We start from the raw sequence: 27,721 nt of genomic DNA, 5'->3' as shown, positions 1-27,721 counted from the left end.
TTAGCGGCCCCTGAGGACCGGATTTAAGAAACACTGATCTAGAGAACTTTTCTTGAACATCTATGCCCATATAAGGCTGTTTGGAACAGACCTTTGGCCTATTGATAAAGAATGTATATTCAGTGGTATCTCTTAGTATGTAGTGACTAGTGAACATACATATTGATATCACATTTGTTACATAATTCAATGACATTTTGTTTTTGTCCATTGTTAACATCTTCATCATATTCAGTGGTGGATAAAATACTTCATTTAAATTCGTTCTGGGCACCTCTGAAAACAAGTCTTTTTTTTTCAGGGCTCAACTGTCTTCAAGTCTAAATCACTAAATCCCGAGATGACGTACCGCAGGAATACATGAGGAGGCTTACAAAAAGAAGAAACGTCCGAGAAAGTAGAAGCAGTTGAAACAGCAAATGATGGCTTTCAGCTATATTAACATTTGCCTTCAATAAATCCAAACTTCTGAAAATTTATTGTTTTGCTATATGGCTTGTGCCAAGTCTGTGTTTATGTAATCCGAAAATACGGTGCAGAAAGAACAAAAAAAGCATACAGATGTGACTACGGAGAGAAGAAAGATCCACCAGAAGCATAACATATGTTTACATTTCGCAGACCTGGAATTTGAAGGATTTTAAGTGTTAAAGATCTGGTTTTTGACTTATACATAGTAATGTGTTAGCTATTAATGTTGTGTAAGCACCTGCTGATTAATTTGGTGTCTTCTCAAAGTTAAATGTCAAGACATTTCACACGTCTAAAGTTTGTGCTCCTTTGGGCGATTTTAATGAACAAGACTGGCAATCTTGGCACAGTGACACAACAAAACAAGGATTGGATTATAAATCCAATACAAATAGTATTCCTAAAGGAAACACACTGCGTCTTTCCCTTCAAGCTCAAATAAAATTATGCTGGTGGAAAATAAAATATTTACTGCTACTGATGCTAACAATGAGCTAAACATGCACACTCTCAGTACAGGGAACATTGTGTGATCACTTAGCCGAGGTACAGAGAGGAGCATCTATTTCACCTAAGCCTATAGGTAGCAGTGTAAATGCTGGATTATCATCATGTGCTAACATTGCATCACATTGGCTCACATTGCATCCCTTTCCCCTAAACCTGTAGGTAGCAGTGTAAATGCTGGATTATCATCATCGGGGCAGTATATTGGCTTAGTGGTTAGCACTTCTGCATCAGAGCACTGGGGTCATGAGTTCCATTCCTCCGTGTTTGCGTGGGTTTCCTCCGAGTGCCCCGGTTTCCTCCCACACTCCAAAAACATACTAGTAGGTTAATTGGCTGCTATCAAATTGACCTTAGTCTCTCACTCTGTCTGTGTATGTTACGGAATTTAGACTGTAAGCTCCAATCGGGCAGGGACTGAGGTGAATGAGCTATCTGTACAGTGCTGCGGAATTAGTAGCGCTATACAAATAGCTGCGGCTGCTGATGATGATGTGCTAACCGGAGCTCACATTGCACCCCTTTCACCTAAGCCTATAGGTAGCAGTGTAAATGCTGGTTTATCATCATGAGTTAACCGGAGCAAACTTTGAAAATATCCAACAAAACATATCCAAAAACCAGAGCCAAAATGTTATAGATAAAGAAAGAAAACCGAAAGGGAAGTACAGTACACACTGACAATATAGAGAAAAAGGTCCAGCAGCCAGTAAATCCCATTTTCCTACAGCTCTGGTGTCATTCAAGATGTTGGAGATGCTTCAAAGCAACAAAAGAGCTATAAAAACTTCTAACAAACAGTAAAAAGAATACACAATGCTGTCTGAATGACCTTCTGTGCAATGCACAGCATCTCAATATAATAAATCTTGGCAAACCTTTGAACCAAGGTCATTGCATTAGAGATCTAATTCCACCAAAGCCTCAATGCATCTTCCGAGGTACATATTTTTCAACGGTTTAAATCTTTTTCATGTGGTGCTCACTTTCCACTTTGATATAGTAGTTTTAAATGCAGGGAATATTCTCCTGAGAACAGATAGTGAATGAGCAGCCCGTTCAAAATGCTAGTTCTTACTTTTGGCATATAGTAACATAGTAGCCTTGCTGTATCTAGTTTTCAAAAGTCATTTTCCTTCTCATTCTTGGATATATTGAAATAAACGTGTAAGTTTCCAAATGTATACAAAAGCAAAGTTAAATTCCATAATACATTGTAGTACTGTATTATCCATAAGGAAAAATAATGGGTAGAGTCTTTGTGGAACCCAATGGCTGATGTGAAGGCCAGAAAGAAAGTCAGCTTGCTGAAATGTTATCACAGATCACACAAAGCCAGCGCTTGAATACTGAAGCGGTAAGAGAGGACTGATACCTGAACGTTGAATGGTCAGCCCATTAAAGAATCGTAATTGAAGGAATTTCAGCACTGAAAAAATGTCCCACCCCAGGTAGGACAAGGATCTTTGGTAGAAACTGATGCAGAGGAAGGAAAGACATTTATCTGCTTGTCTACTGACAAATGTATACAAATATAAAATTAGGCCCAGCGATCTAATCTGCCTATGTGTTGGCAGCTTAAAGCACATTTTTAACAATGCTTTTGCCCGTAGTGCATTTATCGTATGCATACTTTCAGTAATTGCATCAAATATAAAGGAGTGTCAAATGAACAATATATTAGTAGAAGAAAATTTAAATGTTAAAGTTAACCAAGAAAGAGGAATGGGGGGAAAAGCGGACAGACCAATATTTGTGATTCTAATGATAGTTTATTTAGAGTTTAATTTTTTTAACAGGAATAGTCACACAGTTGCCATGAGATCAATCAATCTGGAAATGTACCTTTACATGCACATACATTAAAATAAATGAAGACATGTTACTTTAGTAGTTAGTTGATTTTGTTAATAATCTTTTGTGTGAGTTCCATATGTAGAAGAATCTACAAATAATATTATATGGTCTACTCTTGGAAGATCCTCCTATTACTGTCCCTATTGACCTAGCTGCCTTATAAGTCATTGATTAGACCTTTTGTATTTTACTATGGGACTCTGTGTTTTGTGACTCTGGCTATTATACAATATCGCCTTTAAGTGTGTACTATATCTTTAAGGTGTTTACACCACTTTTAAAATCAAACTTATGTCATGTCTATTTCTGACTGCACCTGGGATTTGCTCTGTTTTGTTATGTTTGATTTATATTTACTTTGATTGCTTATGCCTTGCATTGACACTTTATTTGTATTCCAGTTATTGGACTGTACTTTTCTCTGTTTATTTTCTGCATCAATAAAACATAAAATATAAAATAAATAAATATTATATGGTTACGTTTGGTGTTAGATTTTATTTTTTTTACTAAAAGTTTATCAGTAACTGTTAGAATTACTTCATTAACATGAACAAGTAGTGAAAGGGATGACCCAGATAGTGACCAATTATTATAAGCAATAATGTGATAATTATATTATTAGAGCCCCAACTGTGTTAATTCACTAGTGAAATGTAAGGCTGGGTATACACTACAGAAAATTTGTCCCGATGCGACATCTTTAGCGATTTTACATGATTTACCTTCAGATCTGTGCTCTTCATCAGTCATAACTATCGGCTGTAAAGAGACTGACTCTGCACACTCCATAGAGATCTATGGACACTGCCGGTCATGAGTGCATACATTGCAGAATTGGAACAACATTGTTCTATTGTTGACCGACATTTTAGTCCGGTTAAAAAATCAAATGAAATGACTTTGGAACAATAATAGTTCATCGGTGCATCATACACACTAATGCGATATCGGGCTGAATGGTCATTTATCGTTTGGATGACCCGAAAATCTTCTGAAAACACTGTAGTGTGTACCCAGTCTAAGATCTATTTTGTGATGAGGCAAATCCTGAAAACATTCAACAAGGAAACATGAATATGATTGTGTTGCCTTACAAGAACAACAATATTTAATGTAGGCTTCAACAGCACAGTTTCACTGTTAGCAGACAGAAACTGTTCCCTACACCAGACTATATCAAGCATTAATGTATATGATACTCACGGTGGGTTATTGCACTGTCTGCTACGGGAACGCACCCCTCCTCCACAAGTTCGAGAACAGGATCCAAACCTTGACCATGAGCTCCAGCCTCCATCCTGACTGTAAGATTGCTCAGGTGTCTTCCAAATGCAGTGACCTTTAAAACACCACTAAATATAAAACAAAAACACAATATTAAAACCAAGAAATACATATGTTATGCTTTTATGTAAAATGTAATATTGTAGTTTTGCCTTAAGTGTCACTGGGCACGTGTTCAAAATCCAAAACAATTAAAATACACTGCAATATATTTTATTGCAACAAACCTTTAGATATTTATTATTGGGTTGCTTTTTTCCTAAATACGTTCAATACATATAATCTAACAATTCACTGTGTCACACTTTATATAGAAATTTGTTTTATAAATAATCCTTCACATTGAAAAGGCAGACGATATTTAAATTCAGCAACAAATAATATGAGAGTAAATCTGCTAATAAGAAATAAAGTACCTTTCCACAAGGTTTGGGACCCCTGGATGTCTCACTTCCAGTACTGCTCCCCCTTTACTTAATCACACCTCCAACCCTTACGTAACCCTTACTCCTCCCTTCTCATTGCCCTTGGCTCAAAAGGGACCTCCCACGCACCTCCCCCCCCCCCCCTCCTCCACCTCTCATCTTCTCTTTCATCTTCTTCTTTCTCTCCCTTCTCCTTTTCTTCTCTTTCTTCTCTTTTAAATATAAAAACGACGGTCCTTATTTCATAGAATCTGTGCTATTTTATCTCTGAAGCACGGAGACATCTTCTTCACTATTCAATGTGCTTAATATATTTTGTTTGATGTAACATGTATCTTTTTGCATTGTTAACTCTTTTTTGACCATTAATAAACACTTGTTTAAAAAAAAAAAAAAAAAGTACCTTTCCAGGAGCGCATTCAGTTCCATCAAGAGGGGGGCCCTTTTTTGTTTTGCAGAAATATGGATTATCTGGGTGACTGCACCACAACTGCTTGCAAGGGTCAAATGTCCTAAACTGGGAGAACAAACACATTTACTAGGACTACACATGAACAAGCTGATTGTGCATAAAATCAGCAAAGCGTTCAGAACTCAAGAAAATAGACAGAAGTCAAATAATGCATCAAAAAGCAATCAAACATTTTTATGTCATGGCTTTTAAAAAAAAACATAGCAAATGATGCATAGTCCTAACTGACAAGCATCCTGGATAAAAAGACATTTGACCTTTATTTTATTACCTCGCAGATAACTCATATCATTCAATTCCAGGCTGGAAAAAAATGCTGAACGATCCTAGTAGGTAGTCATAAAAGTCAGCAGCATTAGCATTAATAAACAAAAAATACACTAAGATTAAAAGTGTCTCTGTATTACAGATCCAGACACTTGGATATAGATTTTAGCACAGTTTCAAACTACTTCCTAATTGAAGATGTCACTGCATTAGAGTGTGAATCGGATACAGTATATCCACACCCCACCACCTTGCACTGAATGTGGTGTAAGCGTCCTAATGTCTCCTGACTACACCTTCCGGGTTATTCCCCCTGAACCCTCCCTCTCCTTCTCCTCCTTTGATGTTCACTCCATCCGCCTCTTATTCCTTCTCCACCTTCGTGTTGCGTTCATCTATCGCCCCACTGGCCCATCCTCTCAATTTCTTGATAACTTTACTGCCTGGTTTTCCCATTTCCTCTCTTCTGATTTTCCCACTGTTATCATTGGAGATTTTAACATCCCTACCGACTCTCCTATTACTACTGCTGCCTCTAAATTCCTCACTCTCAGTTCCTCCCATGGTCTCTCTCAATGGACAACTTCTGCCACCCACCGTGATGATCACTCCCTGGACCTAGTGTTCTCCTATCTCTGTGACAGCTCCAACTTCTCCAACTCTCTGATCACAATCTCATTTCCTTTAATCTCTCTTTACCCCTTTGCCCCACCTCTCTCACCCAAAGTCGTTTGCACGCCGCGCCCCATCAACAGCATTGACCCCATCATCTTTGCTTCCTCTCTCGAACCCTTACTTGCTCCCATTTCTTCCCTATCATGTCCCAACGCTGCTGTCTCTCTTTACAATACCACACTCTCTGTTGCCCTTGAAATTGCAGCCCCTACCACCCCCCTTCATCCCCGCCAATCTAAACTCCAACCCTGGCACTTCCCTCTTACTCGTCTCCTTCAAAAGTGCTCCAACTCTTCTGAAAGCCAATGGAGGAAATCCCGCTCCATTGCTGACTTCACTTACTATAAATTCATCCTTTCCTCCTACTATTCAGCCCTCTCTCTTGCCAAACAAACCTATTTCACATCCCTCATCTCCTCCCTGTCCAATAAACCCCGACACCTCTTTCTTACCATTAATTCTCTACTGTATCCTCCCCCATCTCCTACCCCCTCGTCCATTACCACTCTTGACTTTGCCACCTACTTCAAAGACAAAATTGACTCTATACACAATGATATCTGTTCTTGTCAGACTTGCCTCTCCCCACCTGTCCTCTCCATCACTCACTCTGCCACCCTTGGCTCCTACCCACCTGTTACTGTGCCACAGATTCTCTCTCTTCTATCCTCCTCTTCTTCTACAACTTGTCCCCTCCAAGTTCCTCCACTTCCTCTCTTCCAATGCCTGTTGTCACCCTGCTCACCTCTTTAACTTCTCTCTCTCTCCACTTGTATCTTCCCTCTGCCTTAAAGCATGCTCTCATCTCTGCTATTCTCAAGAAACCTTCCCTTGACCCATCCTCTCTCTCCAACTATTGCCCAATATCTCTGCTTCCCTTTGCTTCTAAAATTCTCGAATGACTTGTTTTCAATCTTCTGACCCATTTTCTCTCTTCCCATTCTCTTTTTGACCCTCTCCAGTCTGCCTTCCTTCCCCTTCACTCAACTGAAACTGTCCTCACTAAAGTAACAAATGACTCCAGTCCAAAAGTCCAATGGTCACTTCTCCCTTCTCATACTCCTTGTCCTCTCTGCTGCTTTTGAAACCGTTGATCATTCTCTTCTTCTCACCACTCTTCACTCACTAAGTCTTCACAAAACAGCTCTCTCTTGGTTTGTCACCTACTTCTCTGGCCGCTCTTTTAGTGTGTCTGCTCTGGCTCTTCCTCCCCCTTTTCCCCAAAATCCTGGTCCATTCACTCATCATTTCCTGTCTCGACTATTGCAACCTCCTTCTCACTGGTCTTCTTTGCTCTCGGCTCTCTGACCTTTAAACCATACAAAATGCTGCAGTTAAGCTCATCTTATTTTCCCACTGCACCTCTTCCGCTTCTCCTCTGCGTAAATCCCTTCATTGGCTCCCTATACATTTCAGAATTCAGTTCAAGCTCCTTACCCTCACTTACAAAGCACTTACCAACAATTCTCCCTTTTACATCTCTGTCCTTGTCTTGAGGTACATACCTAACAGGCCAATCTGCTCCGCCTCTGACCTCTACCTCAATTCACCTCTCATTACCTCCTCTCTTGACTCCTCCAAGACTTCTGCCGTGCTGCCCCTAATCTTTTGAACTCCCTACCCCGTCTCACTCGACTCTACCCCAACCTTCAGTCCTTCAAACGCTCACTCAAAGCTCACCTTTTCAAGCTCGCCTATCCTACCACCTCTTAACCATTCTATCCATCACCTCCTCTTCCTCGTCTGCCATCTACATTTTCTCCCAGTTGGTCCTACTGTCTCTCACCATCCCTCCCTTTCGAATGTAAGCTCTTGTGGGCAGGGTCCTCTCTACCTATCGTCCCACATCTGTCTCCTATCCCTCGTACATCCTGTCACGTCTTTTACTATATTCTGCGTGAGTCCACATAGTATTACTCACACTCATCTGTGCTACTGACATGTATTACCTCATCTATTTGTTACTTGCTTCTGCATCCAGTGCTATGGAATCTGTGGCATCTTATAAATAAATAAATAAATAATAATAATATAATACCAAGATATTTAAAATAACATATGCATTTGTGAAATATACAAAACTGTTACCCCATTAGTTTCTATGAACAGCAATGGGTTTTACCAGGCTATATCTCACTTTCCTCCAAATAAAATTAGGTCCCTGAATCTTAAAACATTGGCTATACAGTCACTGTATACAAGCTGATACTCACAGCAGTGCACATTTTGTAGCCCACTCCAAAATCAAATCTGCATTGCTCATCCATAGAGTAGTTTATTCCTGGAAGTTCGGGGAGTTTTGGCCATTTGTGTTCAAAAGGGTCATCCAAGAGACAGTCGTAGGAGCTAAATCATTCAATTAATGAGAGTCAGTTGATGATGGATTTAATCATTACTGATTGCTGACTAAATGATCATGATCGGTGACATGTGAATCATAGGTTAAAGAACATGGAAATAAGAATGCTCATTATTGTGTTTTTGTCCAACCACATGATTAGTATATTGTCATATGCTTATTATTGTTATGTTGCAGTACTCAACAACTCACAGACATAAAATAGAAATTAGTTAAGAGGGCTATGAATGGCCTGTGCTGGCAGGACATATGATTAAACAAAACAGAACTATTGTGTTTTCATGACAGGGGGGTGCTGATGTGAGGCTTTTACAACAGTAAAATTAAATGTTTGGACTAAAGATATGCTCTTTGTGAACAGATCCCATTAATTCCAATGAGACAGTGGACCCAGCAGCCAAGCTATCATGGAAACTGACAAAATACTACCATGCTGTAGCATTATAAGAGCAATAACTTTTCAACATAGTACCTTTAAGGCAGCAGAATATAGGATCTGTCATTTTCAATATGATTCTGTATTAAACAAGTTGGAATATTACCCTTGTTTCCAATAGATGTGCATTCAACACCATAATATTTCCACATCAGTTTAATGGAAGCCTCACAACACTACTCTGTGCTGTTGGGGAAAACTGTTTCTTCCACTGTCTCCCTCTCAGACTGTGGCTTCCCATTTGCCTTCATTTCCCTCATCACATCATGCCCTTGTCTTATGTAACACTGTACTCTACGATAAATCCATTCTCTGCCTCTAGTCTTTACTATGCTTGTTGGACACAGACAGCAACTGTCTTGGGTCTCTAAGGCTAATCCTAACTCCTTCCTGCTGGGAGTCACTCTCTAATCCTGGACCATGGCATCTTGTTAAAAGACTGTTTCTAGTTCTGCTGTTATTTATTAACAGGTTTTTATAGAGTGGCTACATATTACGCAGCACTTTACAGAGAATAGTTAACCATTCACATCAGTCCCTGCCGCAACGGACCTTACCATCTATATTCCCTGCCACTCGACCACACACACACACAGGGGTTGATTTCATCAGAAGCCAATTAACCTACCAGTATGTCTTTGGCATGTGAGAGGAAACCAGAGCACCTGGAGGAAACCCACAAAAACATGGGGAGATCGTACAAATTCCAGACATATAGGGCTTGGTCGGAATCAATCCCATAAGCCCAACGCTGTGAGGTAGCAGTGCTAAACACTGTGCAACAATTCTGCCATAGCAAACTCCAATCCTAAAATTCCATTTTGGCCTGAGATCTCCCAGAACACTGTCAATATTGCTTCCTCAAATATTTCTGGTATATCAAAAATCCTGTATTTTTATTTGTGTCTGACACCAACTGTGGCAATGTGTCTCCCAAATAAATTAAGGTTGTCCCACTAGGCAGATAAATTGTTGCCCTCGGTAATTTACAAGATAAACCTGAGCAGATTTATAATATCCAAATACATTTACCATATGACCCCTGGGGCCTTATGCAACGCATTGAATTTGCATCTGTATATCCATGTGCATTGCACATGCTAACTGGATGATACTGAAAAATGTCTAACTTATAATAAACTTCCTCCAGCTTGGGGAGAACGCGGATAGATGGCTGGCAAAAACCTGCAGGAAAACTTCCTCTACTACCCCTATTCTCTCTATCAAAGGCACTAGTGGCCATTGTTTGGGCTACCTTACAGCTGTTCACAGCATGTACCATGCCTTCTATCACGCACTATATTTCTCCATTATAGTAGGTCATGATCCAGACCTGATCCATTATTTACATTCTCTGTCCCTACCGGAAAAATATCTTCTGAGGACAGCCAAATGCTAGATGCTTTAATTACTACAGAAGAAGCAGAGGCAGCTATCAAAACTGCACCTGGGTCATTCCACCTCAGTCCTACCAGGTGTGTCCACCACCCATCTCAGATTTTAACTACATTTTTTAGTTAAGAGAGGATGTCCAAAAAACTATTTCTGCCAAATATCTAGACTGACCATTAGTTTCTGAGATTTTGTTTTATCAATGTATTAAACTATTTACTAATTGTGGCCTATTTATTCCAATTTATTTGAAATATCACAGGTATTTATTAAGGAATCACCCCGAAATCTGGACCCCTAAAGGTAAATTTTTCTCCCAATATCCAAAACCAAATTACTGTATCTGTTTTACGTTTCAAGTTGCAGCAAAAATGCAAGCTTTTGGACAGAATTAAACGTTAGATTAAATCAACATTAGCGGTCCCTATTTTTTAGGTGCTTAACAAAAGTATACATTACTACCGCAAAACAAATCAGCATGGTACTTACTCTGTTTCATAGTGGAGAAAAAAAATAATGAAGTTGACATTCAATTACTGTTGTACCGCATAGATAATTTACACAAGAAGCCAAGCTAGGTTAAAAACCATACCCAAAAAGTGAACAAAACTGAGGCAATGGGATAACCCTCCTACACATAAAGTGAAACGTAACAGAAACTGATGGGAAGGGGGTTCCCTTTCAAAACTGAAACTTTCCAGGGAAAGAGAGAGGGAGACAGAAATAAAGTCAATAAAGGCAGATGCTTCTCAAAAGTGCACATTTGGTAGTCTTTTAAATACGGACTGCCATATTACTATCTACTAAAAAAACACTGGATTACATAGCTGGGACCACTTTACAGATGAAGAAAAAGAACTTCTGATTCTAAGAACTGCTACCATCAAGAAAAGGTACTGCTGTTAAACTATGAAGAATTTCAGACAACATGCTGTAATACTTTCTTGTCTCACAAAAACGGAGCGAGAAGAACCTTAAGAGTTATGTCACTGAAGTGGGCCAAAGAACATGGTGAGTGTCAACTTCATGCTGTTCGTAAGCCAGGACAGATACTTTGCGCACAACACTTGTAACTAACCATTCCCTTACAATACATATTATACCGTATATTGGACAGGGATTCATTCTTACAGAAAAGATTCTTACATGGGTGCTAAATACTCTCTGACGCAACAGTTTGGATAATGGACATTGAGCAAATAACGACTTTAGAGCGAAAAAGACTATATTACAGGGGTTAATGTATCTACAAGTTTATTTGTACAACAATATTACTGTGAGTTTGTTTGTTTGTTTTGCTGGTTGAGCTGTGGCCCAAAGTTGATGTCTGGAGCCAAATAATAAAACTTTCCAGTTATTTATGATCAGAAAATCAGGTAAAGCTCTATCATTCTACTTCTACACCGCATGTGAATAAATCTGCTTTCGCCTATCTCATAAATGTTGCCATGAAGTAAGGGGTAAACATTTGAAAAAAGTGTTGTTTATTGTTATTAAAATGATGTGTTATGTCTAGTACCTCTATCTGATAATACCAACTGTCTTCTCACATGTCACACATCCATCCTCCCTCCCGATACCAACACACACAGAGTATTAGAGAATAATTTGCAGCAAGATCACTCACAGTATATTACATTACGTTATTGCACACACACACCGCATACATCACACATTATGTCATTACCTACATTATATATTACTATGTAATGACTTAAATCATTTTAGAATCTTACAACACAGATCATACATGCTATACGTCATTGTTGGAGTAGACAAAGGGGAAGATTCACAGATATACACTACATTATAAAGAGACAGACAGATTCCAGCTAGCGATTGCTACAAAACGCTGTCTAGACCTTTATTGTGGCTTATGACTCATCCACTATTCACAGGTTTTACATACAGATGTTCAGATTACACTCTTAGGGATAACAACACTTCCAAAGCTAAAGCTATGTCCAGGTAAAGTAACCTAATAACTTCACTTTTTACAGACCGTTATTTCTCCTTTAAAACGTTACTTGCAACTGTTGATAACTTACTGTATATATCTATTAAGCTCCTGCTTACTGCAGCGGGACCAGTGATAACGGTGGAATGCAGCCTGCACCAGAGGTGCCATGATGCTCCCCATACTGGTTTCATCAGCACAACGGTTTCCCTGTCCATCGTGTTCCATACCTAGGCTGTACAAGAAAAAGAAATAAATGATGTAATAATGTAATGGTAAAAGAAAGTAACTTAAAGCTAAGCCTTTATTATCTAGCAATGTAAAAGTGTATATAAGCATTTATAATGCAATATTCCCCATACCTTAATGAAGAAATATGTCATGTTGGTTAAAGGATTTTTTCTACTGCAAGATTTGAGAAGCACAATTTGTTTATATATTTAGCTGAATAATATAACTACATATCACTGCTTATTTCGCATTAAATAGCTCTGTGCATGTCTAGAAACGGATCTTACATCTAATCATCATCATCATCATCACCATTTATTTATACAGCGGCACTAATTCCACAGCGATATACAGAGAACTCACTCACATCAGTCCCTGTCCTATTGGAGCTTACAGTCTAAATTCCCTAACACACACACACACACACACACACACACACACACACAGACTAGGGTCAATTTGTTAGCAGCCAATTAACCTACCAGTATGTTTTTGGAGTGCGGGAGGAAACCTGAGCACCCGGAGGAAACTCACGCAAACACGGGGAGAACATACAAACTCCTCAAAGATAAGGACATGGTCGAGAATTGAACTCATGACCCCAGTGCTGTGAGGCAGAAGTGCTAAATACTCATTATCATCAGCTATTTATATGAACGCAATTGCGTGTAGTTCATGACACTTAGGACTGCCTACGACTTGAGAAGCGGAATGGGGAGAGGAGGGGCAGACTAATTTAGGCCACATATAGTAACGGCATCCCAACGCAGATGTGGACGTTCCAAGTCCTGGGTATCCTGGAAGTAAACTTCTTTTCAGCCATAGCATTTGGACCCACTCCAGGGCTGGTGTAAATACTGACTGATAGTGATGGCTGTCAGGGCATAGTCTTTGATTTAAAAAGTACACATATTCATGCCACTAACTAGCACAGAACATCTGTATGCAAGTAAGAGAGACTATAGGATCACATTGTATTGTATGTACAGGACGCAAGTTGAAATGTAATATTTCTATAAATGATCATGCTGATAACAGTTGTTATCTTATTTCATGATTTATTTCCCAAAAATGTATATTGCGTTTTGATGTGACCTTTTATTGTACATACGCTTGTGCGTATACTGTAGTCTGTTCTGCTTGTCTACATACAGACGTACTGCGCAGGCAGAGCTTATTTACACCCAGATTCAAATGGAAACACATCTTGAAATATGATTGGATTTGCATACGGTCAGAACTACGAACAAGTTCTGTGCTCTTTTTTCAAATGCAACTTGCGTGCAAGTTGTGTTTGAACTTGAACCAAGCCCTTATTGTGTATTTGCAGCACATCATGGGCCTAGAAATGCTCTCCTCCATCAAGGTGCAACTGGAAGGGACAAAATGCTCTTCAATAAAGGCATAAAGACGAGGCCCGATGTCCACCAGCTCAGAGCTGGGTCAAACATCAAGTAATTTGTGGAATTGTCGGCTCTCTACACAGCATAGAACACCCTTAAAACCTCATTTCAATAATCTTGCTCTGCAAAATGAAATGTTTTGGCACTGCAAAGCAACATTTCTCTGTACTTTGCAAGGAATGCCTGCTCTCTACCCAACTCCTCTCCTTTGGCCTGCGAATAATTCTGCTCCTTTGCAATCTCGCTCCATAAACACATGCACTTTGGTGCAGATCTAGGTGCAATTGCACATATCAATTTTGTGCTTTATACATGAGGCCCAGAGTGGTCACTATGAGGTTAATGAGATTATTATACCTGTACTTACAGAGAAATGTAAACTGAATAGATAACAAATTCTTATTCCACTAACAGCTGGCCTTATATGACATTTAGCATGATCAGTTTTTTCCTTTTCACATTTGTTTGTGTTTCTGAAGAGACAAATAATTAAACTAACAACAATGTGTGTAACAAAGTTCCAATGTCCTGTCAAAAGAGATTAAGAGGATGATAAAGCTTTTAACAGGTAAAAAGGGTCATCTACAAACCAGAGGCTCAGTCTAGGTATCCTGCAAGTACAGTTCCGATGAATGTAGAGGAAGTACAGAATGAGATATTTGATAGAACAGAGAGCGGTGGGCACTGCACATATAGGAGGGCATTCCTGCTTTTACCTAATGTTTCAGGGCTTTCAAGTTGAGCATCCTGGGTCTCTACCAATAGGAGGCATGACCGGCTGCTGTAATGCAAGTTTTATATCTCAGAACAGCTGACATTTTCGTGCTGGTAGCAACTGCCTGCAGCATCAGATCTCTGCCGTTCTACTAGTTGGGAAGAGGGGGTTAATGTACAATAAGCAATGATGACTGTATTAAATCTTGGCTATATTATTTCTTAAGGAGCTCCTGTACCCTCTGATAATCTCCTGTGGTTATGAGTGAGCGAATGTCTAACTCAATGTGTATGTAACATAGAGTGAGTTTTGTAGAAACAACAACAAAAGCTTATGATGAATTTGCTCAAAAATGTGCTTACCAGAAGCTCAAACTATTTAATTCCCAAAATATGCACCTAACTGTAAGCTCCAGGTGGCCAGAGCAATGTAGTTCATATGCAGTCATCACATGTTCTTTGATCTGCAGATGTGCAGATACTACAGATAACCTCACTGCTTTGCAAGTAGTTGCCATCAATTGACCATTTTTTTTTTAAACTGACTTTAATCAATCCTATAATAACAAGGAGTAAATTGTCTAAATCTGTCATTTATAATATCTGAAACTACACTAGGTACAAATGTACAGTATCCCACACCAGCACTTAACTTTGGTCAATTCTGTTACCAGGTTACATAATAAAAGGTAATGTTGGTTACTGTGGGTTTATCCATATTTGTACTTTTTGGGTATATCAATCACAAAGAGTAAATAAATTCAAAATATACTAACAACGGGTTTAAGCTGAAAGAATTGTAACTATAATTTATTCAATGGGTCTAAACATTTTTTGCTTGTGATTCATATAGAGCTTTTACAGAATTCTCCACCCATTTTTCCACACGCCCCATACAGAAGCTAGGGAAAATGAGCAGAGATTTCTGTACCGTATTGGCCGGCAAGTGTGCAGTCAGACATCGAGATGATGTCCAGCGGTAAGTATGTATTATTTTTTATTTATAACATTTTCAAGAGCAAGAAATAATGTGACACTGCTAAACAGAATACTTACACATGACCTGTTTCATGGGCAACCACAAATGCAGAAGAAAACCCATCCTCGTGGTTCAAGGTACAACTACGCAGTGGGTGGCACATACCCGTCACGGGGGCATAACCTAGCGAATATAAAACAAGCACAGTCAAAAATGACATTAAGAGAGCGTTCCAAAATGTCATATTAATCTTCTGACTTGTATATATCTTTTAAGTAATAAATGCCATAATGTACTAATGGAATGGTCTTTATATATATAAAAATTACATGTTTTATATATTTGTATAGACTTATATGGATTTTGGGGTTACTATTTCCTAGACTTATTTGGGGATCAGAGGGAAGTATCGGCTTGATACACTAAACAACTATTTCCAGGCATTCAGTATTATCCTGCAGTTAGTGTATTCCCTTGAAGACTAGCAGGCAGTGACTTGTGCACAGTTCAACCCATATTGACCTCATTAACATCCTAAGATCATAGAGTAAACAGAAAAATGCCTTCATTGTCCAAATTTAGCAAGGTACTTTTCTTCAAGCAGCTGTCTTTACTAAGAATATTTTTTAAAGTATGTTTAAGTGTATGCAACCCTTTATCTCTGCCTAGCAAGTGTTGAGATCTTGCACACTAATTTCTGGAAATTGGAACTTCAGTATATTCAACAGGGAGGTCGTGCTTTGAAGAGGTAAATTGTTTACCAGATGTGTCACTGATTGCGTGCAGCTTATCATGTCTGTGTTCTATTTCCTAAGCAGCTCTCTGACATTCACTTTAGATAGTACTCAAAGGATGTAAATGGCACAAAAGATCTCATTCCTTGCAGGCCATCACAGGCAGGTTAGACATTGTCAATGATCTAGTAGTCTGCATGCAACAGAGGCTATCATCAACATTTATAGGTGACTTCTATTGCAAAAAAATTCAGTAATAAAAACAGAGAGAGAGCGAGAGGGAGTGAGAGAGAGATAGCTATAAGGTCTCAGCCAGCAAGGAGTTAAAAAAAAAAGCAAAGTTTAATCGCCTTTGCAGATGATCTTTCAACATATTGTGTGCAATAAAAATTAAATAAAATGTTACACAGTACCCATTTTTTTATTCTACAAATAACAGTTTGTCTGCAGAGTTGTTCCAGCTCTTATCACAACAATTAATAGCAAGAACATGTACAATTATGAGACTGACTACCTACAAAGGCTGAGAATAAAAGATAGAAAAACAAAAATATGTTTAGATTTTGAATTGTTAATGGCTGATGACTGTAATCATTATGCATATTGACATCTACAAATAGAAAGGCAAAGAAGAAAACAATATCAGGTTATGGGGAATAGGGTACTAAAAGACAAATAGTGAAAATAGAATATAGGCTCTTCGATACGATTCTTCGAAATACGATTAATTGAATCCTATAAGATTTGTGCCAGCGGCAGTAAAAACTAGTGTTCAGAGTGAACGCAAGGCAATAGGACATGTTGTATTTTACTTGAGAGGTTGTTCTCCTCCATGATACAAGGGGGGAAGAAAAGAGTAGAAAAGAGTAAAAAAAAAGAATAATAATAAAAAAATAAAAAAGAATACAATGTCTTTTAGATTAGAAAAATTATGTCTATATAGTTATGTTTATAGCTGTCAGAGTAACTATAAAATGTGTTCTATTTACAATATGTGACATTATATTAGTATATTGGTATTGTTTGTGTTCTCTATGATTATCAGAACGATAATTATCATACTCAGCAATAGAACTAAAGTAGGGATTTTTATTCTAATAATGAGTTGAATCGCTAAAATTAGTTTTTTAATCATTTCTAGGTTGTATATGTTGTGATAGATATCCAAGGCAATTTGAATATATGTGTTTATTGTTTTTTATGTTATTTAATTACTAGTGTTTTTATCTCCAAAGGAACGATACCTACCAGATTGGTTGTATAAGTTATATAACTAAGCTCAATCAGGCAACAAATGTGTATAATCCAATAGAATTTGAATGGAGGTGTATTCCTTTTGCTTTACTTTCCTTAATGAATCAGGCCCTCGGAGTCTAGGTTTGGATTGAAAAAGTAAAAATGTGAAATCAAAGTCCAACCTACTACTGCTTTACATCTACTACTTTATTTATTTTAACTTTTTTGCTTTATTTTAACTTTTTTGTGTTATTACGGTAGTTTCAATGCCAGCTTTTTGCTCGCAGCTCCCTGAGCCGGGCTAAAACTACCGTAATAATGGCCGCGGAAATTTGGGGGGAACTGAATTCCCCCTGTAATGTCACAAAAGATTATTTGTGCAGAGGTTTTGCACTTTTGCGGTTCTTAAATTATCTTTATTGGCTTACAAGCCAGAAAGAATTTATCTGATTGCATTCAACTTGCTTTGAAACTAACAACAGATCTACCAGCTGCAATATATTTCAGATTAAAGTGATATAAATAGCAGGGAAAACAACTACGTTATTTACTAGTGATAAACTTGCCCTGAATCACTCTCGTCAGTTTGGGCTATCAGATCACATCCAGACAAATGCAACACTAAAATACAAAACTAGTAGTATAGCTGGGCAGTTGCCAATACAACATAGTCTTCCTTAACAGTTACATCATCCTAGTCTCATGTGCCAAAAATACATTAATATATCACATATGGAAAGACTTTTGGCTAAGTGACAAAAATAAGTTACTAATTGTGGAAACATCTAAGTTTCAGCTGTGGGTTGTACATATAACAGGGCTTTAAAACAAAAGGTTAGTTGGCAAAGAGAACAAGGAGCCCAGTATATATCAGAGGTTTGTGATTCATCCTTAATTTATTATTACAGACATATCACAACACTGAGATCAACCTTTACATTCACAGGGCAAGTTGCACATAATTCACCTTGTTTTGTTCTTCTGTCACTATGAATCTTTCTCTTTCTCTAAATATACAGTGCATATAAACAGTCTATGCACCTTTATTGAAATTGCGGGTGTTTGTGATGTAAAGCCTGAAATCTAGATGGCTCATGCCAGACCTTTTTCTGCCTTTAATGTGGCTTTGAATCCAAGGAAATTCAAGGGAAAACATAGTGAAATACAAAACCTACAATTTGCATAAGTGTGTACAGCCTTTCATAATGAGATTGTAGCTGTGTTCAGAGTTAATCACATTCAAAATCATGTTCAAAGGTAATTAGTCTACACCTGCAATTAGGAAAGTGATTGACATTATCCCAAAACAAACATCAGCTGTTCCTATAGGATTTCCTTGCCGTTTTTTTTTTTGTTGCATCCTATTGGGATAGCCATGGTCCGCAAGGACCTTTCAAAACATATAATTGTTGAAAGGTACCAATCAGGTGAGGAGCAAAAAAGGAATTCAAAGACATTACAAGTTCCATGGAACACTGTGATCAATAAGTGTAGATAATGTGGTAGAACGGTGACATTGCCAAGATCAGGACAATTGATAACAGGGCAAGGAGAAGACTCATCATGAAGGCTACCACGAGGAATATGGCAACATGAAAGGTGCTGCAAGAAAATCTGTCAGGAACTGGTCACTTCCTGCATGTGACAACAATTTACTTTATTCAGTACATGTCTGGGGTATTGGGTAGGGTGGCCAGACTGAAGCCATTCCTTACAACACAGAACAACCAGACCCATCTAAATTTTGCAAAATAAAACATTCAATCACACCAAACCATGTGGGAAAACATCTTATGGTCTGATTCAACTAAAGCTGCCTTGATTCTAAAATATGCATTTGGCGCAACGACAAAACCACTCATCTCCCAAAGAACACAATACCTACTGTGAAGCATGGTGGTGGCAGCATCAAGCCTTGGGGCTGCTTCTCTTCAGCTGGGACAGGGGCTCTAGACAGAGTAGAGGGCATTCATATCTCCAAATATCAAGATATTTTGTCACAAAACCTGCTGGCCTATATCAGAGAGCTGAAGATGAAGAGGAATTTCACCTTTCAACACGATAACTATCCAAAGTACACATCCAAGTCAACCAAGGATTGGCTTCAGAAAATAACGATCAAAGTTTTGGAATGGCCCAGACAGAACCTTGAACTCAATCTCTTTGAAAACCAATGGAATGACCTAAAGAGTGCTGTGCACAGGGCAGCCCCACAATCTGATGGACCTTGAACTTTTTTTCAGGGAAGAGTGGGATAGAATTGCAAAGTCCATGGTGTAAATTTATCAAGCTGCAGGTTTGAAAAGTGGAGATGTTGTCTATAATAACCAAACAGATGTCATTTTGTAGAATGTACTAAATAAATGATAGCTAGAATTTGATTGGTTGCTATTGGCAACATGTCCGTTTTTTCAAACCCACAGTTTGATAAATTCACCCCCAGGTGTTCAAAGTTGATAGAAACATATTCAATTAATAAATTCAAAAAGGTACTCCACAAAGTATTAGTTTAGGTTGTGCACACTTATGCAATCATGGTATTGTCGGTTTTTTATTTTCAATTATTATTCCTAAAAAAAAATTCTATATGTTTTTCACTTGAATTTTGTTGTTTTCAAAGTCCCATTAAAGATGGAAAAAGGTCTGATATGATTTATCTTGATTTCAGGCTTTACATAACAACTACCTGCAATTTCAACAATGGTGTGTAGACTTTTTACATCCATTGTATATGTAAACTCTGTATAAATTGTGAAGCATTGAGTTCTAATAGGAATAAAACACTGCAAAAAATGCAGAAGGACATTAAAGACACTTGTCTGTGTAAATATAGCCTAAGCTTGACTTTGGGAGGATATGATATAATGATGGGACACAGATTAAAAAATGGCTTGCAGTGTTTGGGAACAACTTTATAGAAGTAGTAAACAAAAATATAATTATACATTCATGTCTTCAATAAACACAGGGGGTGAAGGGGGTCATTTAACAACTATATGAAAATGCAGGTGCGCAGAGTACTTCTTAAATTGATTAAATTGGGATTTTTCTCAACTAAAAAACTGCAAATTTGACCTTTATTTTTATAATACAATTCTTAATAATAAGGGGATATAAAGGCCGTTATTAATTCAGGGTCAGCATTTAAAATGTTAGTTCATTATTTAATGAGTCAATGTCTGAATATATTAGTACAGTACTCTGTAAAATGCAATTGGGTTAAGTAAAGGTGTAATGTAATGTAAAGGTGTGCCACTGAAAATAATGGTTGAGATGCACCTCAGCTCAATGCACAACCCATACAGCTTTTTAAAATATTTTTTATCCCGAAAGTCTTGCTTCTGCATCTGCTACTACAACTAGGCACATTATGACCTTTTGTATTCCAAATAGAACACTCCTATATTCTGCCAGGTCTGCCCTTCACAATGTTAATAAATGTGCTCAACAATCAATAAATGCCATCCTGCCATGGAAATTAATGTGTGTGTCTGTATAAACAGTTTCTGCAAGACACCTTGTGGGGTGCCCAGCATTAATCTCCGATTGGACCCCCATCTCTCCAGAATTCCCCTCAAGTAGCTCCCACCAGAAAAATTAACAGAAATAATCAAGAATCATGTTCACAAGATTTACCACAGACCTCTGTGTTCTCATGGATGACACAGATGTCCGGGTACAGACATAATGCCGATCAATGAACAATATATCTGTTCCTTTTTTACATTGCTTGCTCATTCAAAGCTACAGGAAATTCTGTGTCTTGTAAAAACATTTTACAGTCACGCAGAAGAATATTTTCGCTACTTACAAATTCATTTAGAATGTATTATTTTATGTGGATGTCCATTTATTACTGAACGTTCTAAAACTACTTACCACTCTTTAAGACAAACAGACAATTGAAATAAGGCAGATATAATACAACCCTACTGTGGAACAAACTTGCTAACCCTTACTGCAATGAAGAGATCCCTATAATTGTACTGCCAACATACGCAATGTGCCAGCCAAATCCTTGTTCAATACAAGGGGGCTTTTTTTAACCCTCCGTTTGTCTTGGCGCACAAAAGAGATGTAATGATAGAGACAAAAAAGGATTTAAGAGAAACAAAATTAGAGTGAGACCAGAGTCTGTCTGTAAATACCATGTAACACATACAGAGAAGCAGAAAAGTCACAGGATGTATTGGGATAATCCTTAAACTACAGTTTAAGCCGCTATCCTTTGACTCCTGGTACGGAAATAAGAAAATTTATTTTCTTACAAAAAATAAAGACATGTAATACTAAGACATATAATGCTATGTTTTACTTTACAGATACACCTGTACAGCAACAATACCATTCCGATCTGCTTAAGTGGCTCAAATATCAAACATAACTAATAACCTGCCAGAAGTCTCCATACATATTAGCTGATTGCAAGAGACAACAGCTATAAAAAAAACACGTTTATTAGCAAATGAATTTTTTTCCAAACTTGTAAACACTTTTCTAATAAACAGAGATCTCTCAATTGCTATATTTCATTACTTTTTTTTCTCATTTTCATGAATATACTCATATTTAACATACTTTTATTATTCTCATTAACCTCAATCACTTCCGTTACTTAATTCCTCATACACAAGATTTATCCACTAACCAGGTCCCAAACCTATAATCGTTGCCTGAAAAGATATGCAGCTTTATATTAACAGTATATCCCACCTAACCAATTTAAATGTGCTTTATTCACTGATTCCATCTCAGTGGCAGATCCAGAGGCGGGCGATCGGGGAAATTGCCTCCTTCCCCCTAGCAGGGGTGGGGAGGCCTATGACTGTGTCTGTTAGCTGAGAGTCAGACAGAGAATCCTGCCCGGCCGCTCTGAAATCACAGAGTCTGATTCATTAAGGAAAGTAAGGCAAAAACATGAGTACGTTTTCTCCTGGACAAAACCATGTTACAATGCAAGGGGTGCAAATTAGTTTATTATTTTGCACATAAGAAAATTACTGGCTAACTTTTCATGGAGCACACAATACTTGATAGTTTTATTTTTACATTGAAATTTAAAGATGATCTAGATCATGCCCTACCCCAACTATAAACCTGTCCCTACATTTTAAAATTTAGTTCCCCCTCCAATGCAACATGGTTTTTGCCAAGGTGCAAAGTTACACATTTTTTTTGCTTTACTTTCCTTCATGAATCAGGTCCATAATGTCTCTAGATTGTAGCATACTATTTTGGGTGTAGCTCATTGTGGGATTTGAATGCTCTATTGAGCAATATAGGTCCAATAGCAACTAACATAATAGCTAAGTGATTGTTCTTAGAGACTCTTAATAATTTGATTGAGTGGGTTTGTTTGATTTTAGCTTTCCCTCCACAATATTTGCTGATTACAGTCTGTTTCTATATTATTTTTTTATGATCTTTCATCTGCTCAGAGTTATCTCCAAATCCCTACATTACCATGATATAAATTCAACACTTTATCGCCATTACAAATAAGTGCGGTCCTCCGTCATGATCAAGATTCAAAGATCGAGACTGCCATATAGATGTAAGTAATATCCCTCAATCATTAATCCAATTTTGATTTGTTCTAGTACAAAATATTTTATTATGGTGGGGTATTGATTATGGTGAATTTCACAAAATTAACTTGCCTATTAAAGAATTAGAACCCTCCTGAATATGACAACTTGTAAAGGACCTGACCCTAACCCTGCATTATCCTGAACTACTCCCTTCACCTATACAGCAAAAGGAAACCTGACCCTAACCCTGTATTATCCTGAACTACTCCCTTCACCTATACAGCAAAAGGAAACATACAAGCGAGATATCATCGGAGTAAACCACTGGGGCTATATGGACAATTAAGCACCAGAAAGGTACAGATCTATTTTCACCTATAATTAACATATAACTAACTTCATCTTACAATGCAGAATTTTCAGAAGATCCACTACATATGGGACCTATCATTTAATTTACAGATTACCTAACTACAATCATTACAAACCATATCTGTAATGGTTTCTAATTACCACTTTCAATTTTAATATTTGTTTTATATATAATACGTGCCGGTATTATGAGATGTATGAGGTGTATGAGAAATATATTGGAATGCATGAGAAATGTATTAGTGTGTGTCTGGGCAGTCAGTATATAGAAAAAGAGGGATCAAACTGCTTAGTTAATTGTAAAAAAACAGGGATATTTGCAGGGACAATAAATTTCCAGTGAATCTTTAAAATCTTTGGAAATGAAGGACAGTCGGTAACTCCTGCAGTATGCACCACAACCTTGATTTTATGCCGGAAGGGATTGTCTACTTTTGTCTTTTTTTTACACATAAAAAAAATGTCAGTAAAATTGTATTAACTTAACAGTATTTTTTTTTTTCAAGGATTAGTGTTAAGTTATACATTAAAACAAAACACTGCTTATCACTTTTTGTGTTTTTTTTTTTCCTATGATAGTGCAGACATTTCAGAGACTCTTTGTGCATATGTGTCTATTTGTCTGATTATTTGCGGGTGTTACTAGGAAAAATGCATAGTGGGAGGTGTAAAAATATCACAACAAAGTCCATCATACTACCATGGTAGGATCACTCCTTTCATTATGTTCAACTTCCCATTTCTCCAAAATACTGTTACTTATAGTTTTATTAAGTCTTAAGAAAGGGGACTCTATTTGTTTCTATTGGAATTGGCCTAATGTAAAAATCAAAAGATTAACGTATGAATATATATATTATAATTTTAGGACTTTAACTAGTGCCTTTAATGGTTTTACAAAGTCTGCTAGCAGAGCTCACTGTTATTACAGTTCCATTGTTTTCTTTCTCTTCCGTGGAATTACTTTATCTCGTCCCAGAGATTTTCCTGACAATGTTATAATAATCCACATTAGTGTGTGTCCGTGTATATGAGAAATGTAGTAGTGTGTTGCTACTGATTTAACATCTGGGCTGGTTGGGAAGAGGGGTAGCTAGAGTATTGTACCTATCCTTTTTTTCCAAACAGGAGCCCAACATTCCAGGATCAGACAAACAACTACTGAGCTTAAGACACCAGGAAGTGAAAGCTGAAAAAACAGGTAGGAGAGAGCAGATAGCTGCCAACTGTTCTGGATCTGGTGGGACAGTCCCGATTTTGGATGACTGTTTCGCTTTGTACGCTCTACGGGCTGGGGCCCCAACTGTGCACTTTTTGCATACACTGCATCCTTATATGTTACAATATGGCACACACTGGCCATGTCCTCGGAGGGCCAAACATTTGAGTGTGTGATTAAAGGGAGTCACACACTCAAATGTCACACACTCAAATGTCTGGCCACACCCCCTCCGGTGGGTGCCTACCAGGACATCCCCCAGTGAGCCCTTCATGTCCCAGTCCGACACTGAACAGGCTACCTTATGCATTATGGTTACTAATAACACTTACAGATATTTAGGTAACAGTTCCCCACTCTTTGACATAATTGATATATAGTTGCATGTGCTTTGCAGTTGAGTGCATGCTATTGTTATCTGCTATCAGCTTTTTATGCAACAGGCAGCTAAAAGAGGATCACCAGAGTGTACTTCTGTGGGATTACTTACAGGGAGTCTAATGGGTATAAAACAACTCTCCCCCTCCCCACAATTACAGCTTTATTTCAGATATCTTAAGTTCTGATAAGCTACTTTTACTTATATACGTGTGAATGATATTAGTAGTTTTTCATATAAACCAAGCTGTAATTTAGGTTTAGTGGTACCTTAGACTTGCTTTGTCAGTTGATGAAAATATTTTGGATACAACATTCCACTAAACACTAGGAAACTATTATGCCAAACCACGGTGCTCTCTCTCAATGAGCATGCGGCACATACCTGGCTGGCATCATACAAAGTACAGTACCTTGCATACCTGCAGGACCAAAATCTTGCCTGGTGAGAAAGACAGCGTGGTCATGGTGCTCAGCGTGATCTGGATCTGAACGCTGCTGGGAATGAGCCCAGCGACACACTTGTTCAAGGCTCCTTGATGGGTTTCCACGTTCTATAAGACTGACTGACTGAAATTAAAGCACAAGAAGATATCAGCATCTATGAAAACAAAGTGGCAGACCTTTCTTAAGTATTTTACAATAATGAAACATTTTAATAACTAACTGTAATTACTTGAGTTATGCATGGGATTGGATGTCTTTTCACAGGTGACACAAAGCTTACCATCATTGTTTGCTAGTTGCAGTGCTACCAGCTATATCTGCCCCCCCAATCCGATACATACACCTGAGCCTGGTTGAAAAGCCCAAGTTGTGCTGTGGATAAACCGACCCTGTTTATAATAGTATTTGTTCCCAAGCGTTTCAAATGCATATTGTTTTAAAAAAAATAGATAAATAGAAAGAGTGGAGAGGAAAGGTTCCTAGAAGCTGGGAGTAGTGTTGTTGAGGGCTATGTAGCTAAGGGTGAGTAATTTAAATTTGATTCTGGAGGAAACAATGAGCCAGTGTAGGGATTTGCAAAGTGGAGCAGCAGATGTGGAGCAGTGAGAGAGGAAGATCAGCCTTGCAGCAGCATTTAGGATGGATTGAAGTGTGGATATATGGGTGTCAGGAATGCCAGAAAGCAATATTCAAGACGGGAGTTGAGGAGAGAATGGATTAGAGTTGTGGTAGCATGTTGAGTAGAAAAGGATATATTCTGGTAAGGTGGAGTCAACATGATAGATAGTCCGGATGTGAGGAATAAAGCAGATGGCAGTGTCAAGTGCGACACCAAGGCAGGGGACTTGGGAGACTGAAGAAATTGTGGTGCTATTATCAGTGAGGGAGATTTTAGGGAAGGTGTTGATTCTGGCAGGAGTGTAGACAATAAACTCTGTTTTGGATATGTTGAGCTTTAGGTAGTGTTGGGACATCCATGTGGAGATAGCTGAAGGACAGTTGGTTACACAAGTTAGTACAAATGGGAGAGGTCAGGAGAAGAGATATAGATTGGGTGTCATACGTGTAAAGGTGGTACTGGAGGCTAAATCAATGAATTAGTGCCCCAGGAGAAGAGTTGTACAATGAAAAAGTAAAGGGCAAGAACAGAGCCTTGTGGGACCCCAACAGATAGTGGGAGTGGAGGGGAGGATGTGCCAGAGGGAGAAACACTAAAGGAGCAGTTTGATAGGTAATAAGTGAACCAGAAAAGAATTGTCATGAAGGCCAATAGAGTGAAGGGTGTGTAGAAGAAAAGGGTGATCAACAATGTTAAAAGCAGCAGAGAGGTCTAGGAGAATGAGTATGAAAAAATGACCCTTAGACTTTGCAGAAAGTAGATCAGCGATCACTTTTGCGAGAGCAATTTCAGTGGAATGTTGGGGATGGAAGCCTGATTGCAGAGAGTCGAGAATGGAGTAAGAGGAGAGAAAGTGAGACAGGCATTTGTACACTAATCGCTCTAGTAGTTTGGGGGCAAAGGGGAGGAGAGAAATAGGGCGTTAGTTGGAGAGGAAGGCTGAATCGAGAGATGGCTTTTTTAGAATAGGTGAAAAGAGCGCATGTTTAAAGGAGGATGCAAATGTGCTAGTGGAGAGAGACAGGTTGAAGAGGTGAGTTAGAGGTGGAGGAGAGGAAGTGGAGAAGTTAGGAGGGAATAGGGTGAAGGGAACAGGTTGTAGGGTGAGATGATGAGATGAGTGTAGAGACTGTCTTCAGTTACTGAAGAGACTGAATTAATGGTGGATTGGGAAGTGTAGGTGAAGGTGGGTAGCAGGGCCGTAACTAGAGCTGTGGAACAGGGGCGACCGCTCAGGGCGCAACGCTGAAGGGGGGCGTAATTTAGGAATATTTTAGGTTAATTCGGTTAAAATTGAGGGCTAGGGGGGCGGCATTTGTCTTTCTCGCCCCGGGCGCTAGAATTCTACGTTATGGCTCTGGTGGGTAGATTGGATGGAGTATGTACTACTCCAAAATACTTTCAATTGCAAAGTCCCCTATACCAAAGTAACATGTCTGCAATTACTACTAAATGAGGGTTATTTACAACACTGTTCAAAAGTCCATAGCAACTAATCAGCAATTAGCTTTTAAACAGTGCAGATTAGACAAAGAAAACAAGTGTCCGATTAGTGCAGATCCCTATGATAAAGTAAAAACAGAAATAATGGACACTGACAACTGTTTGGTGTTACTAGAATAGCAGTATTCTGTTTGTTCATCAATTTTATCAAATGGTCAGACTCTATTTAAGAATATTTCCACTTTTATATACACACATATCCCTTTATCAGTGGAGTGCTCATACAACTACATGAAAAGAGAGAATGTTC

The 27,721-nt window shown here is 38.3% G+C and overlaps 1 protein-coding gene across 1 annotated transcript in view; it reads right to left on the bottom strand.

Moving 5' to 3' along the window:
- Window positions 1-27,721, bottom strand: part of ADAMTS14 (ADAM metallopeptidase with thrombospondin type 1 motif 14) — a 132,684-nt gene that overhangs the window by 32,285 nt on the left and 72,678 nt on the right. Inside the window, exons 6-11 of the mRNA XM_075215202.1 lie at window positions 25,316-25,472; window positions 15,510-15,615; window positions 12,197-12,340; window positions 8,175-8,307; window positions 4,951-5,064; window positions 4,042-4,190 (exon numbers count right to left, since the gene is read on the bottom strand). Coding sequence (XP_075071303.1) covers window positions 4,042-4,190; window positions 4,951-5,064; window positions 8,175-8,307; window positions 12,197-12,340; window positions 15,510-15,615; window positions 25,316-25,472 — 803 coding nt within the window. The remainder of the gene's footprint in view (window positions 1-4,041; window positions 4,191-4,950; window positions 5,065-8,174; window positions 8,308-12,196; window positions 12,341-15,509; window positions 15,616-25,315; window positions 25,473-27,721) is intronic.

Source organism: Mixophyes fleayi, chromosome 6 (genome assembly GCF_038048845.1).
Source record: "Mixophyes fleayi isolate aMixFle1 chromosome 6, aMixFle1.hap1, whole genome shotgun sequence".
Taxonomy (NCBI): Eukaryota; Metazoa; Chordata; class Amphibia; order Anura; family Limnodynastidae; genus Mixophyes; species Mixophyes fleayi.
Note: the sequence above shows the minus strand (reverse complement) of the source record. Positions and strands in the feature narration are given on the sequence as shown.